Source organism: Canis lupus, chromosome 27, assembly GCF_048164855.1.
Source record: "Canis lupus baileyi chromosome 27, mCanLup2.hap1, whole genome shotgun sequence".
Taxonomy (NCBI): Eukaryota; Metazoa; Chordata; class Mammalia; order Carnivora; family Canidae; genus Canis; species Canis lupus.
In genome coordinates, this window is record NC_132864.1 from 22688165 (window position 1) to 22700829 (window position 12665).

The window sequence follows — 12665 nt, forward strand, 5'->3', positions numbered from 1 at the left end:
TGATAGCGCAGGGCTTCTCCAAGGCCAACACCAAAGTCCAAGGAACTTATTTCTGATGGTGGCCACTCACCACCCAGAACAGTGGCACAGAAGGGTCATAGGGCCAGGCAGCTCCCATCCCCCACTGTGAAACCCCAGCTGGAGGGACTCTTGGAGACACCCTTAGAGCCAAGAGCACTCAGACTGCTTGCTCCCCTTCTCATGTTCCCTCCTTCATGTCCCAAAGGTCCTGGGCAGACCCACATGGAAGGGTGAAGTCAGCAATTGCCAGAGAACAGTCAGTATCAATCCCCACAGAGGCATAGCATCTTCTAAATAAAACATCTTGGGTCTAGCAGGTCTGGGAGGCCCAGGAAGGAGGGGAAGGGATGCCTCATGCAGGACAGGCCCAGAGCCCTGTGGTTAGGTTTCCCACAGACATAATCTGTGGGGACTCAGGCCTGTGGAGGGTGGTGGGAAAGATGGGGGGAGGCTGGCAGCAGAGACCTGTGTATTCAGGAGCCAGAGGCAGAAAGAAAAGGGATGTGTTGAGGACAGCCAGCCAGTGTAGGAGATGGGGCTCCAGGGCAAATGACCTCTCAGGCACAGGATCCCAGTCCCACACGGTCCAGCAGAGAACACCCTCCCCCACCAAAAGCAGCCATTAACACAGAGGCCTTTGTCTCAGCCTCCTGATCCCCTTGCTTGGTGGTTGGGAGCTGGGAGCAACCCAGGAGGAAGGAATTTCCCTGCTAAGTGCCTCTCTGCCTTCATAGGCTGTGGGGCAGCCCAGTTCCCATGAAGCCTAGACTGACCCTCCTTCCCTGGCATCCTGGCAAACCAGAGTACAGTAGGGTCCCAAACACTGAGGGCCCGAGTTCCCGCTACTCACACTGAGGTACAGAGGAAGAAGGAGGGGGCAGGGAAGAGGAGAGGTCTTGGGGCACCTTGAAATCCGATAGGGAGGCCATCAGCTCGTCCAGCTCCCTGGTGGCAGAGGAGGCTGAGATGCGTGTCTGCTGCTGGCTGGAGGTGACTCGTTGAGGGCTGCTCATCTCACCCTGGTTCACAGTGATGGCAGGGCTATAGGGCAGGCACGGCATCAGCAGGGACCCCAGAGTCCAGCTCTGGGTTCCCCCAGAATAGCAGCATCTTAGCTTTCACATTGGAGTCCCCCCACCCCTGACTCCAGAGAAGCCCAGCAGCATTCCTGAGAGGGAGGGGACAGCCCTCAACTACTGGGTGAGGTGAACAAGCTGGCATGGGAGAAGAGGGCAGCTCAACCAGCACCCTTCTCAGGAGGACACCTTGGCCCTCCTAGCCCGAGTTCAAGCTCATCTATGAAACAAGTCCGAGCCTGTGTGCGTCCCCCCACAACATGGTACACATCCATGTGAGATGCTTCCAACAACACGGTAACATGGGGAAGAAATAACATTAGTAACCACCAACCACGTGTGAGCCCGAAACCATTCCAGGTATATTACGTGTACTATTGGGTCTCATCCCATCAAGGTAGGTGGTCTTATCGCCATTACCCTATATCCCTTTATCCCATTTTATAGACAGGAAAACTAAGGCTTGATAAACAACAGAAAAGACAGAGGCAAAGTCTGAACCCTTACAGTGTGGCTCCGAAACCCCTGCAGACAGCCACTGGCACCCTCGGCGTGCACCGTGTCATCTTTTCTGATGGGTGGTGGCTCACCAAAGGCAGGCAGGGTGTCCATGGGACTCCACTAACCCCCCAGGGCCTGGTCCGGGGCCTGGCAAACAGCAGGCCCTTGTGGAGGGAATCGGTGACAACTGGGCCAAGTGGATGGACACAGATGCAAGGGTACTGCTGGGCAAGACGTTCCCCACCCAGGAGAGCCCGGTGATACTCACACGGGGCTGGGCACGGAGCTCTCCAGTTCGTCCAAGAGACTCTCCACACTGGGCCGCACGTCCTCCAGACCCCGGCCCCCATTCCGCTTGGGCTTCTCTTTCGTTAGGGGCCCGGCTTTGCCCCCCACTGGGCTGTTATTTTCTGGGATGCCATAGTGGGGGCTCAGAGCCCCGGGTAGCGGGGGGCTTGAGTTGGCCTCATCTTGGAAGAGCAAGAGAGAAAGGCTGCTCAGTCCTGCCCCCCTGGGGATCCAGAGCCCAGCAGGTGGGCCCCGAAGGCTCCCAGGAACCAGTCCTACCTGTAGGGAAGCCTGGGGGGTTATGCTGCACCGCGTTCAGTTCCAGCAGCAGGCGGTCAAGTTCAGAAAGATTGCTGCCGAGGGAGGAGCTCATCACCGTGGGTGAAGGCTCGGCCGACTTCTGCTTGTTGGGGAAACTGAGAGGCAGAGGGGAGGCCACAGTGAGAGGCGCCTCTAAAGTCCTCAGGGAGAAAAAGGGAGGAGGACTGTGAAGTCTCCCCCAGCAAGAGATGGGAGAATGGGGAAGGGATGTGGTGAGAAGAGGGGAGGAAGTCTTGCCTCAGCTCCTCAACGACACAGGGTGACGTGACAACCCCGCCACTCCATTGAGATGGCAGTGCTGAGGCAACTGGGCCAGTTCAGAGGCAGTGGGAGCTGGCCAGGAGCCTCGGGGCCTTCTGCGGGCTGTCACCAGGCCTGATCCCTGGCCTCAGGCCTTCCAAGCAGGAGGGGGAGGAGCGCACAGAGGGCTGCACCAGTACCTGTAGACGTGCTCTTCCTCACCAGCTCGGGGACACGGAGGGCCGGAACTGTCCTGGGGGACAGGGGCACTGGAAGTTTTGGTACTGGAGCTGTACACAGGTGACGGGGGCTGAGGCTGCAGGGAAGAGAATGCTCAGGGCCTCCCCCAAGGGGAGGAAAAGGAACAGCCCGAGTCACCCCCAGGAGGCTCCTGCTCACAGTCAGTCTCACCAGGGAATTTCCACACTCTGGCCAGGAGACAGGTGATTAACACTTGGTCACTTGCCCCTTCACGTGGCATCTGGGAGACCCAGCTGCTTCCTGGCCCCTCTCCCCATCCCCCTGATCCCATTCCTCCCCCAGCTCCCCAAGCTGCTGCCAGACAAGCTCCTACTACCCCAAAGCCTCTGTTCCCTGTCTTCCCAGCCCCTGTCCCCACCTTACCTGCTGGTGGGTGAATCGGGAGGCGCTGGGCTGCCACTGGTCTAAGGGGTCAAGGATCGTCCCATTGAGGGCCTCACTGGATGGGGGTGGGGGGACGGGGGGTGGCACAGCGATCTCCTGGTATGTGTGGTTTCCAGTTGGGTATGAGTAGGGGGTCTCCTCAGACAAGAACACGGGCCGTTTGGAGATGTGGGAGGTGGTGGACTCCAAGTCTGCCAGCAGGGCGTCTGCAGAAAGAACACGCTGAGAGCTAGTAGAAACCAGGGATCCTGGGAACACACTGTCCAGTGGCAGTGCCCTCCCTGCCTGCTGCACCCAAGAGTCAATGACTTCTGAGCACCTGCCCCACCCCTGGGAGAAATAACCAGCCTCAGGGCAGGAAGCAATCAGCCCAGACCAGCCTGGGTAAGACCAGCTTCTAAAACTAACCTATTCTCCCCAGCCCAAGACCCAAGATGCTGTGGAAGCTCCTGGGCTGCCCTTGGGGCTCTCCTACCTCTGGCAGTCGGGCACCTGCATTCCCTCCCAACAGGGCTGTACAGCTGGCTGGCTGGAAGTCAGAAATGCCTGCCTGGAACTCCGCACTCTGACTTCACAGGGCAAGGCGGGGAGAATGGGCGGGAGGGGCCCCACGTCACAGGGGAGGGGCCCAGGCAGTGCCAGGTCCCACTTAAATTCCAGGAGCTTAGGCTTTCTCAGCAACATCCCTCCCACCCCAAACTGGAGTGGTCCCTGGCGAATAGTACCTGCCTTTCTGACCAGGTAGAAGCAAAACCCCAGGCTCCATTCTCCTTCCAAGGCCCTGGGCTACAGGGTGAGGTACGTGGGGAGGTGGGGGCTGGGTGGAAGCTGGTGCAGTATTCCCCACCCCCTCAGCAAAGCAGGGGGCAGGACTGCTCTGTAGGCTGTTTCTGCGGAAGCCTGGCAAGCAGCCTGGGCCCAGAGGCTCCGGGGCCCCGCTACTCTGCTTTTAACAGCAGAAGGGAGCCGAATCGAGTACAAGCTTCCATTACCCGGGCACTGGGCAGACAACAGGAGGGCCCTGGATCTTCCCAGTCTCCAGACATAAGAATAGCGGGAAGGGCAAGAGGAGGAACTGCTGACAACCCCTCAGCTTCAATCCTCCCCTCCTGAGACCCTCAACAGCCCCCACAGCCCAGAGGGCCTGGCCCCAACACCACACCCTCATTCCTATCATATTCAAGGACTTGCTCACTCTCATTTCCCTGCCGACCTGCTGGGGGTCAGGAATGCTCAGTCCCTGGCCCTCAGGATATTACTTATCAGAAAGTAATGGCTGTATCTATTGTGAATCACTAGTAACAAGCACTACTCTGTGCACTGTGCTCTGCAGTGTGTGTATGTGATCTCTCCATTAATCCTAATACTGGATAAAGCTGAAATTCTGATCCTCCCTTCATAGATGGGGAAAGGGGCTTCAAGAGGTGGTGGAACCTGCCCAGATAACAGAGCCAGTGAGAAAGGACTGTCTGGCTCTTCAGTAGCCCCAAACCCCAAAAATCTGACCTACAAGAGTATGCTATGATCACAACATGATGTAATATTTAAACGGTACAAGCTTTGCGCAGTGGCAGAATCGTAGCCAATGAGGATTATCCGAGGCGCGATTATTGCTAATTGAAAACTTAAACGGTACAACTTCCTGAATATCTGGGCCGAGGCTTCCTTCCTTACAGCCCTGTCCTCAAGCCTACCCCTGCTAGGTAGAGAGAAGCAAGACCTCCCAGCTGTCTGCCCTGCCCTCCTACCCCCAAGGCTGACCACATCTACCCCCAGCTCCTACCCAGCTGGTTGGACGGGGAGCCTGTCACAAGGCTGAGGTCCCTGGCGCCAGCAGCCCAGCACAAGGGTCTCCTGACTTCCAAGCAAGGTCAGTTCCTATAGCCTCCTCCCCCTACAGATCTGCTAGAAGAGTCTGGCTTCCTGTCTCTAACAAAGCAGAACTAGAGGCAGTCAGTGTATGCCTAGGTAATGACAGACCAAGAACCGGTGTCGAGGGCCAATCTTACTGGCCTCTGAACGACTGCACCTGCTGCCTTGGCTTCATACATTTCCCCCGCGCCCAATTCAGTAGGGGCAGGGGCTCCCCTTCTCCATTAAAGGCAGTTTGGAAAACCCCACAGGGTTCCCCAGTGCAGGCACCATGTGCAACCCCACCAGGAATAGCAGGAGCAGCTGCTATGCTTGACCACCCACCAGGACCTTCACTTGTGTTGTTTCCCTTCCTCCTCACAGCAACACCAGCATGGAGGGTAAAAGTGAGGCACAGAGAGGTGAAGTATGTGCCCATGCTGCCAATGCTGGCTGACGGGATACAGCCAGGATCTGAACTCAAGTCTCTCATGTTTCACACACTCAGTAGAAGATAAATGGTTCCCCTCTCCCATCAGACTCTCTGCATGAGGCCTTCTATCTCCAATACCCTCCCCTAACTTGCCTGACTCTAAGTCTAGTTTACAATTTCACCAGGCTCTTTTGAACACAGATACATGCCTGTTGGTCAGAAGGAGCAGTCCTGGGGGTACGGAAACCAAAGATCCCAGGAGTTCAAGTCCTAGCTCCTCTTTTTACTCTCTGCAGCCACACAGAAAAATCCCTCTGCTCCACTGAGCCTCAGCTGGTGGGGTAAGCCGAGGTTCCTAACTCCTACCTCCCAGTATTGGTGTGAGGTTCTGGGACAGCAGATGCTACAGCGCATTGGAAGCTGCAAACATCAGATCTTGTTTGTTTTGTGAAATTCTGAAAAACATCGTCCTCCAAGGAGATCAGAGTAGGAAGCAAAGTACTGACAGCTCCTACATCTTCTATGGGTAGAATCTGGACAAGACATGACCAGGGCAACCTTCGTGAGAAAAGTGAAATACAGTAACATTCAAAGTGAAGTGTGTGTGGATGCCGGGGGAAAAGCCATCAAACTTATGTCTATCTGAGTGAGAGAGCATATGCACAACCCAGAGGACCTCTGGGGTAGCTTCCTTCTCTCTATGCACCCCTTATTACTTTGCTCAGTGACTGCACAGGACTTGGTATCACTGTCTCCCAAAGCCCCCCACAAATGCTTCAGGGGAGGCAGCCAGGAATATAGGAAGCAGGAAAGGAGGCCTCTGGCCTCTACTTCAGATTCCTATGGGGGCAGAAGGCTGCCATGTCTCCAAAGCCTGCAAAGTGGTTACAGGCCAAAGTCTCCTTGCCAGCTCAGCAAACTCCTCCCCTGCTTGAGTAAATAACAGACGGCGAAGGAAGGCTGCTCCAGGGAGTCCACTCACAAGAAGTAGCCCATAGGTGGGTCCTCCAGTTTTCAGCTACACCTACTACCTGGTACCTAACTCTAAATACCTGGCTCAGAGTCCTTCTAAACCCAGACCCCAAAGGAGGTGGGATATCATCCCTCTCCCAGTGTTTGTAGGATATGCTCCAGATACACAGAGGCAGTACCGGAAGCAGGCTAAGGAAAGCTCCTTACTTCCTGAGGATTTCTCCACTAAGTTTCTGGATCTAATGCTGAAACCGTGCAGACAAGTCAGAGCCACTGGGACCACCCAAGCCATCCTGCACAAGGAAGCTCTCCCTGGGGCTTCCCTTCCCTCTTCTGGAAGAAACCACCCAAAGTGCTACTGGCTTTTTGCCTCTCTGGGCCAGCTGATGCACGTCCTGGCACTTCCACCCACACAAGAGGGAAAGCGGAAGTCTCTGGGTGAGACAATCTGACGTGTTGGGGGGAGGGGTACTCCTCTCCAGGTACGTGGGGGAGGGGATGGCAGGCTGGGTGCAAAGTCTCCAGCCCACCAGGGGCAAAGGACACCCAGCTCCGCCCCCGGCGAGGAAGGGGTGCGGCCCGTCCGCCGCTTCCCGCCAGAGGGCGCTGTTGGCCCGCCTGCTCCCAGCCGCCGGCACAGTAACCGAAGGTAAACTCGCGCAACCACGGAATTTCGAGCCGGGGAAGACCTGGGAGCCCCTGGCCATGGGCTCCCTGGGGAAGTTTCTATCCCGAGATAGAAACTCGGCCGACGGGAGGGAGGGTGCAGCTACGGGAGGAGCACGAGGAGGCCTGGGTGCCAGACCTCCCACCTGGGGGCCCGGAGCACACGAACATGAAAGGCTCCACCGAGGGGTGACGCAGCCCCGCGGGGGCCCCGAGACCCCCAGGGACGCACGCCCCCTCCGCAGGCGCAGCGCCCGCGGGCGTCCCCGTCCCCAGTCCGTCCCCGTCCCCGTCCCCAGTCCGTCCCCGTCCCCAGTCCGTGGCCCCGCTGGGCCCAAGCAGCCGCTCAGATCAGGAGCGCCTTCGGGCCCGCAGGCCGCTCGCTGGGCAGGCGGCCTGGGCGGCGGGGGGCCGGCGTTTACCGGACAGGCCCAGGCGAAGAGGCCCCTTTCCCGGGCCCCACGTAATCCTGAGGGTGGGGGTGGGGGTGGAGGTGGGAGCGGGGGAGCCTCGGGGTCTGCAGCCCCGAAGGGGTTGAGGGGGTTAAGACGCAGACGTCCCCAGCTGGCTGCCCAGGGAGGGAGGGGATAGAGGGGCCGGTCTGCCTGCATTCCGGGATGCGAGCCACAGCTGCGCCCCTCACATTCCCAAACCAGCCCAGCGACGCAGGACAAGGGCCGCCAGGACTAGGGCAGCCGGGGCCCTTTTCATGGCCTGCAGACTGTGGCTCTGGGGACCCAGGCTGACCCAATGACACATGACACCCTATAATAAGTTAAAGAGACACAATGGACCCCTTCCACCTCCACCCCCAATGAAGTATTAAAAACAAGTTAGACTCACAAGCCTGGCTTCCTCCTACCCAAGCCCTGGCCACTTATGAGTGTGTGATAAAGACTGTCAAGACCAGAGCTGGACAGAAGCCAAGAGATAAAAGTCTATCCAACAGGATCCCTCAAGTATGGGGGGGTGGGGGGGCATTAGTGTGGGTGAGGGAGGACCCAGGCTACTCCATCCTCTCCTCCCAGGATTTAGACACTAGATGTGGGACACCTGGGTGGCTCAGTGGCTAAACGCTCTGCCTTTGGCTTGGGGAATGATCCTGGAGTTCCAGGATTGAGTCCCACATCGGGCTCCCTGCATGGAGCCTGCTTCTCTCTCTGCCTATGTCTCTGCCTCTCTCTTTCTGTATCTCTCATGAATAAATGAATAAATTCTTTAAAAAAAAAAAAAAGACACTAGATGTTAAACTTGCACAGGGGGATTCTCAGCCACACAAACTCTGCTCAGTGACCAAACTGCTTCGCTGGGCTGCTTAATGGTTCTTGTGTCTCAGTTTCCTTGTCTGTCTGATAGGAATTCCACCATTTGACTCACAGGAGCAAGGATCAACATGAGAAAATGGATACACAGTGCTTGCTTAGCACTGTCCCTGGAATAGAGCACACTCAGTAAATTGCTAACCTGAGGAGATCTGGTTCTCAGAGAGATGATTAGCCCTGGAGGGGCAAGAGAATGTACCTCTCCTTCTTTTTTTTTTTTTTTTTTAAAGATTTTATTTATTTATTCATGATAGTCACAGAGAGAGAGAGAGAGGCAGAGACACAGGCAGAGAGAGAAGCGGGCTCCATGCAGGGAGCCCGATGGGATTCGATCCCGGGTCTCCAGGATCGCGCCCTGGGCCAAAGGCAGACGCCAAACCGCTGCGCCACCCAGGGATCCCGTGTACCTCTCCTTCTTATCCCAGGCCTGAGGCTAAGGATGCTGCAATCCTGGATGAGTGGTTAGAGGTATAGTTCTGGGGAAAAGAAAGCCACCCTGGAGAAGTGTCTCCACAAGGTCTTCACAGTTGGGGCAGGTACATGGGGTAGAGGGTGGGGGAGTTGTCATCCCTTTCCAGAGGCCACAGGATCCCCTGCCACACTAGCCCAAGTGCTGGGCCCCTCACCACTCTTCCACTGGCAGCCCTAGGCTGAACAAGAAGAGGTGGGGTCCTTTAGCCTTCAGGAAGACCCCACCTCAAAATGCCTTGTATTCTTAAGGCCTGGCCTAGGAGAGTCCAGTCACCCACCTCCTTTCCACAGGCCTTAACTCAACTTTTGTCACCCCAGGGCAGGGGTTGGCATGGCAGCTCCTTAGGAGCTAACGAGCAGAAGGAAGGAGCAGCAAGCACCACCCTGAGAGCTCCAGCACAGGAGGCAAGGGGCTGCCATTGCACAAGAGACCTCCCAACAGTCCAGGGCCAGCTGTCCACCCCTGCCATTTAATATGATATCGAACACCGGCTCAGCAATTCTCTTTCTCACAAGTCCTAGAGAGGCCCAGTCTTGGGCCTGTCTACACTGCTGGGTTCAGAACTCTGGGCAAGGGAAGTTTCAGCTCCTTGCTGACCAGCTGCTCAGTCCAGTGGCCTCAAGTGTCAGAGGAGAAGCTGCCCAAGCTCAGGGGTACAAGCAGTGAGTGGGCTGGGGTTCAGCCCTTCCTAAGGTAGGAGCTATGTAAACAGCGGGACAAGTTATTCAGGGATGGTCTCATCTCAGCCCCTTTGCCGAGAGACTCTTCCAGATTAGGAAGGAAGCAGGACAAGAAGGAGGGTTCCCCCTTCCCCCAGCCCTGAGCACATGAGCAGTTAGAGTAGAGGTAATCTAATCCACAGCTGGGTACTTTTACTCTGTGAGTAACTCCCCAGGAATGGGGAGCTGGGTATATTTATCCTGATAACTGTCCTCGGAGGAAAAGGCAGATCTGTGACCATAAGGGCCAATCCACAATTAGGCCAGATCAACTCTGCCCCTACTGGGCCCAGGCACCCAGGGCCTGGACACTGTCTAGGAGGTCAATATCCTGGAGGGGCCTTCCCTGCCAATTTGGGTCTTTGTCCACTCCAATAATTAAGCACTAGAGAGCAGGCGCCTTGTCTATCTTGCTTGATGCCTCTCCCCAGAAGCTGGGATGGCAGGGGCTGTGAGGCTGAGGAAGACGGGGAGGGAGCTGTGAGCAGAGCAAAGCCAGTGCAGAGTAGGAGCCGGGATGCAAGGATTCCAGGGCCAGCCTGCTGGGTGCCTGGCAGCAGGTCGAACCACCTGCATGGGTCATCCTCTCTTCTGTCTATAAAATGGGCAGAACCCAATCTGTCCCCATTCCTGGGAGCAAGCTCTAGGGAGGAGAGAATACAATTTCAGGTAAGATTTATAGGGCATGTCTGAGCTCTTTGGAGTTGTCTAAATCCAAGACATTGCAGTTATCTGAATCCCAGACAGGAACTGCTCTCCCTAAGGGGATGGATGAGAAAACAATCAATACTGTAGTGTCATTTAAATATTTCATAGCCATGCCTGGAGGTTATGAAGACTTAGCCACCATTCTCCTTCGCTGACTCATGCCTCACTTAACAGGAACTGCCATTTCACTGTCTCAGCCCTAGAGGAAGTGTGGGCTGGGGGTGACACACGGGAAACCAGGGGGGCAGGCCGGAGTCCTCCAATCTGCTGCCAAGAAAGCTGGGAGGTGGCCCTCTGGCTAAGGCATTTCTTCCCTGGGCTTTCCACATGCCATAAGAGGGTGGTTTCCTGTCTGCCAAGGAGCCCTTCCTTGCAGGCGCTGACACAACATGAATATGCCAGCTGGGTCACCTTTACTGGGTGCCTGGCTTGTGCCCAAGGTCACAGAGCTCAGGTAACCCCAGAACTCGAGAGAATAGAGGCAGAAAGGCAATTCCAGAGGTCACCCTGAGCTGTAGGCAGAAGCCCCAACTGATCAGGCCCCTGGCTGCTACTGAGGCTTCCCCAGGCAGCAGCAAGTGGGAGGAGGCTGCTCCTCCTGTCCAAGTTTACCTGCACACCTCCCTGTGGGAGGGAGGCAGGTCCAGGCTGGCCAGACAGCAAGTCTCTTCTATTGTAAGGAACTCATCTCCCGTCTGGGATCAGTAGGCCCTGCCCTCCCTGAGGTCCCAGAACTGCTTGTGGACGCATCCCATTGGTCAGATTTCATTTACCTCTTGGGGGCATCCAGAGACTGCTGTTCAAGGTCAAGCTAGGGCCCAACCCCAGGCCCATCCCACAGTTCCTTCAACATAGATTTACATACAAAAAGAACCACAAACCCAGGAGGCTCAGGTGCTAGAAATCTCGGCTATTTCACACTCACTCCAATCCACTCCTGCAATCAGACTCTTGCAGTCTAGTCGGTCCATTTCTGTTGCAGGACAGGGTGGCTCCTTGGGCCTCTTAGCCTGGCTAATCACTACCAGAGGTTAGGAGGAGCTCAGAAGTGAGTCATCTGCCCTACAGAGACCCAAACTGAAAGTTCAAAAGTTTGCCTATTGCAGGTCTGAGCTACGCTCTTCCCAAGTTTGTGGATTTGACAGCAGTAGTTACCCAACTCTTTGCCCATCAAGTTCTGCTCAACAAACACAGCTCGAGATGGCTGGAGAAGGGGCCAGTGTTTCCTGATCTTGGGCAATTGGGTCATTTCCCTAATTCAGCTCTCTCCCTCCTGCCTTTCGAGTTTTCTGACAGCAACCCTAAGAGCTTCGGCCCTCCCCAGCTCCCACACTTCCTGTCACGTTAATTCTTCCTTCCCAGGTGCTTCTCCCATTACTGGCTTCCTTTCTTTTCATCGACAGCTTAGACCAGCACCCAAAGCCACACTCAGCCCCTTCTCAGCTTTGCCTGCAGCCCCCTGCCCCGATTCCCCAACTCTGATCCTTTCAGCAGACACTAGCAGTGTGAACTTCTTGGAACTCCCTTTTTGGTGTATGTTATTTTGCCCAAGAGACCACACACCCCATGTTCCCAGGGCAAGAACTCCCTTCCCTCTCACTAGATCCATAGCACAGATACCCTCATAAGCCTCTCCTACAGTGAGTGGATGTGTGCCAAGCAAGGAGGAGTCACAATGTTCAGCCACAGATGGCCCTCTCTACCGGCAGGATAAGATCAGAAACCTTGGGGTTAGCACTTCCTAGTCTTGAACTTAGAATATGGCCTCAAACTAGCTTTTATCTCCTCCTGGAGCACACTCACTGCAACCTGCCCCTCTAGACAAAGTGGACCCCCTCTTACCTTTCCCCAGCTGTGTGCCAATATTCACAATGCTAAACATGCCCCCTCAATCTTCTGTTGGGCTATAAATAACCCCAGGGGACACATGGAGGCCCGGGGCACAGGATAAATACATTCTGAGGATCACATTTGCCCAGGAGAAAGAAATTTAAATCATTGCTTTAATACAAGCAAGGCTACCTTATGGAGCCAAACACAAAATGCGAATGAATTGTAGGACAAAAAGTGAGGCTTCAAAGAGACTCTTTGCACGTGCACTTGGGGACTTTGGCAAACAATTTTAAGCAGGACCACAAAGCTACCACTGTCCACACATAAAGCCACCCCTGTCCATACCACAAATTTGGCTGCTCTAGGGGCATTGGGAGTGTGGGGACAGTCACATAGCTCTTTGTATGCTCTCAGCATCCCAACCCCCAGGGTAGTGTGGCAGGAGGGAAAGAATGCTCCCCCACTCCCCCGCCACCCCAGAGGAGCAAGGCAGATGGGTCTGAGTCCACCACTCACCAGCCTGGGTGGCGATTTAACTAGATCATTCCAGGCTGCACTTACTCAGACAACCCATAGAACACATGGTAAGGAAGCAAT

General features: G+C 55.6%; 1 protein-coding gene and 1 pseudogene across 9 annotated transcripts in view; one reads left to right on the forward strand and one right to left on the reverse strand.

Annotated features, from left to right (window-relative positions):
* PXN (paxillin) overlaps positions 1–12665 on the reverse strand; it is a 66367-nt gene that overhangs the window by 9003 nt on the left and 44699 nt on the right. For 7 of the 9 annotated variants that reach the window (XM_072802774.1, XM_072802777.1, XM_072802781.1 and 4 more), the window contains 5 exons: positions 3072–3298; positions 2648–2763; positions 2166–2302; positions 1867–2068; positions 927–1062 (listed from right to left, as the gene is read on the reverse strand). In XM_072802774.1, the coding sequence (XP_072658875.1) occupies positions 927–1062; positions 1867–2068; positions 2166–2259 (432 nt within the window). In that variant the 5' untranslated portion in view covers positions 2260–2302; positions 2648–2763; positions 3072–3298. Of the gene's footprint in view, positions 1–926; positions 1063–1866; positions 2069–2165; positions 2348–2647; positions 2764–3071; positions 3299–3567; positions 3699–12665 lie in introns of those variants that run through there. The other 2 variants (XM_072802775.1, XM_072802772.1) reach the window with 2 other exon arrangements.
* On the forward strand, positions 4649–4761 carry LOC140619847 (U4 spliceosomal RNA; annotated as a pseudogene).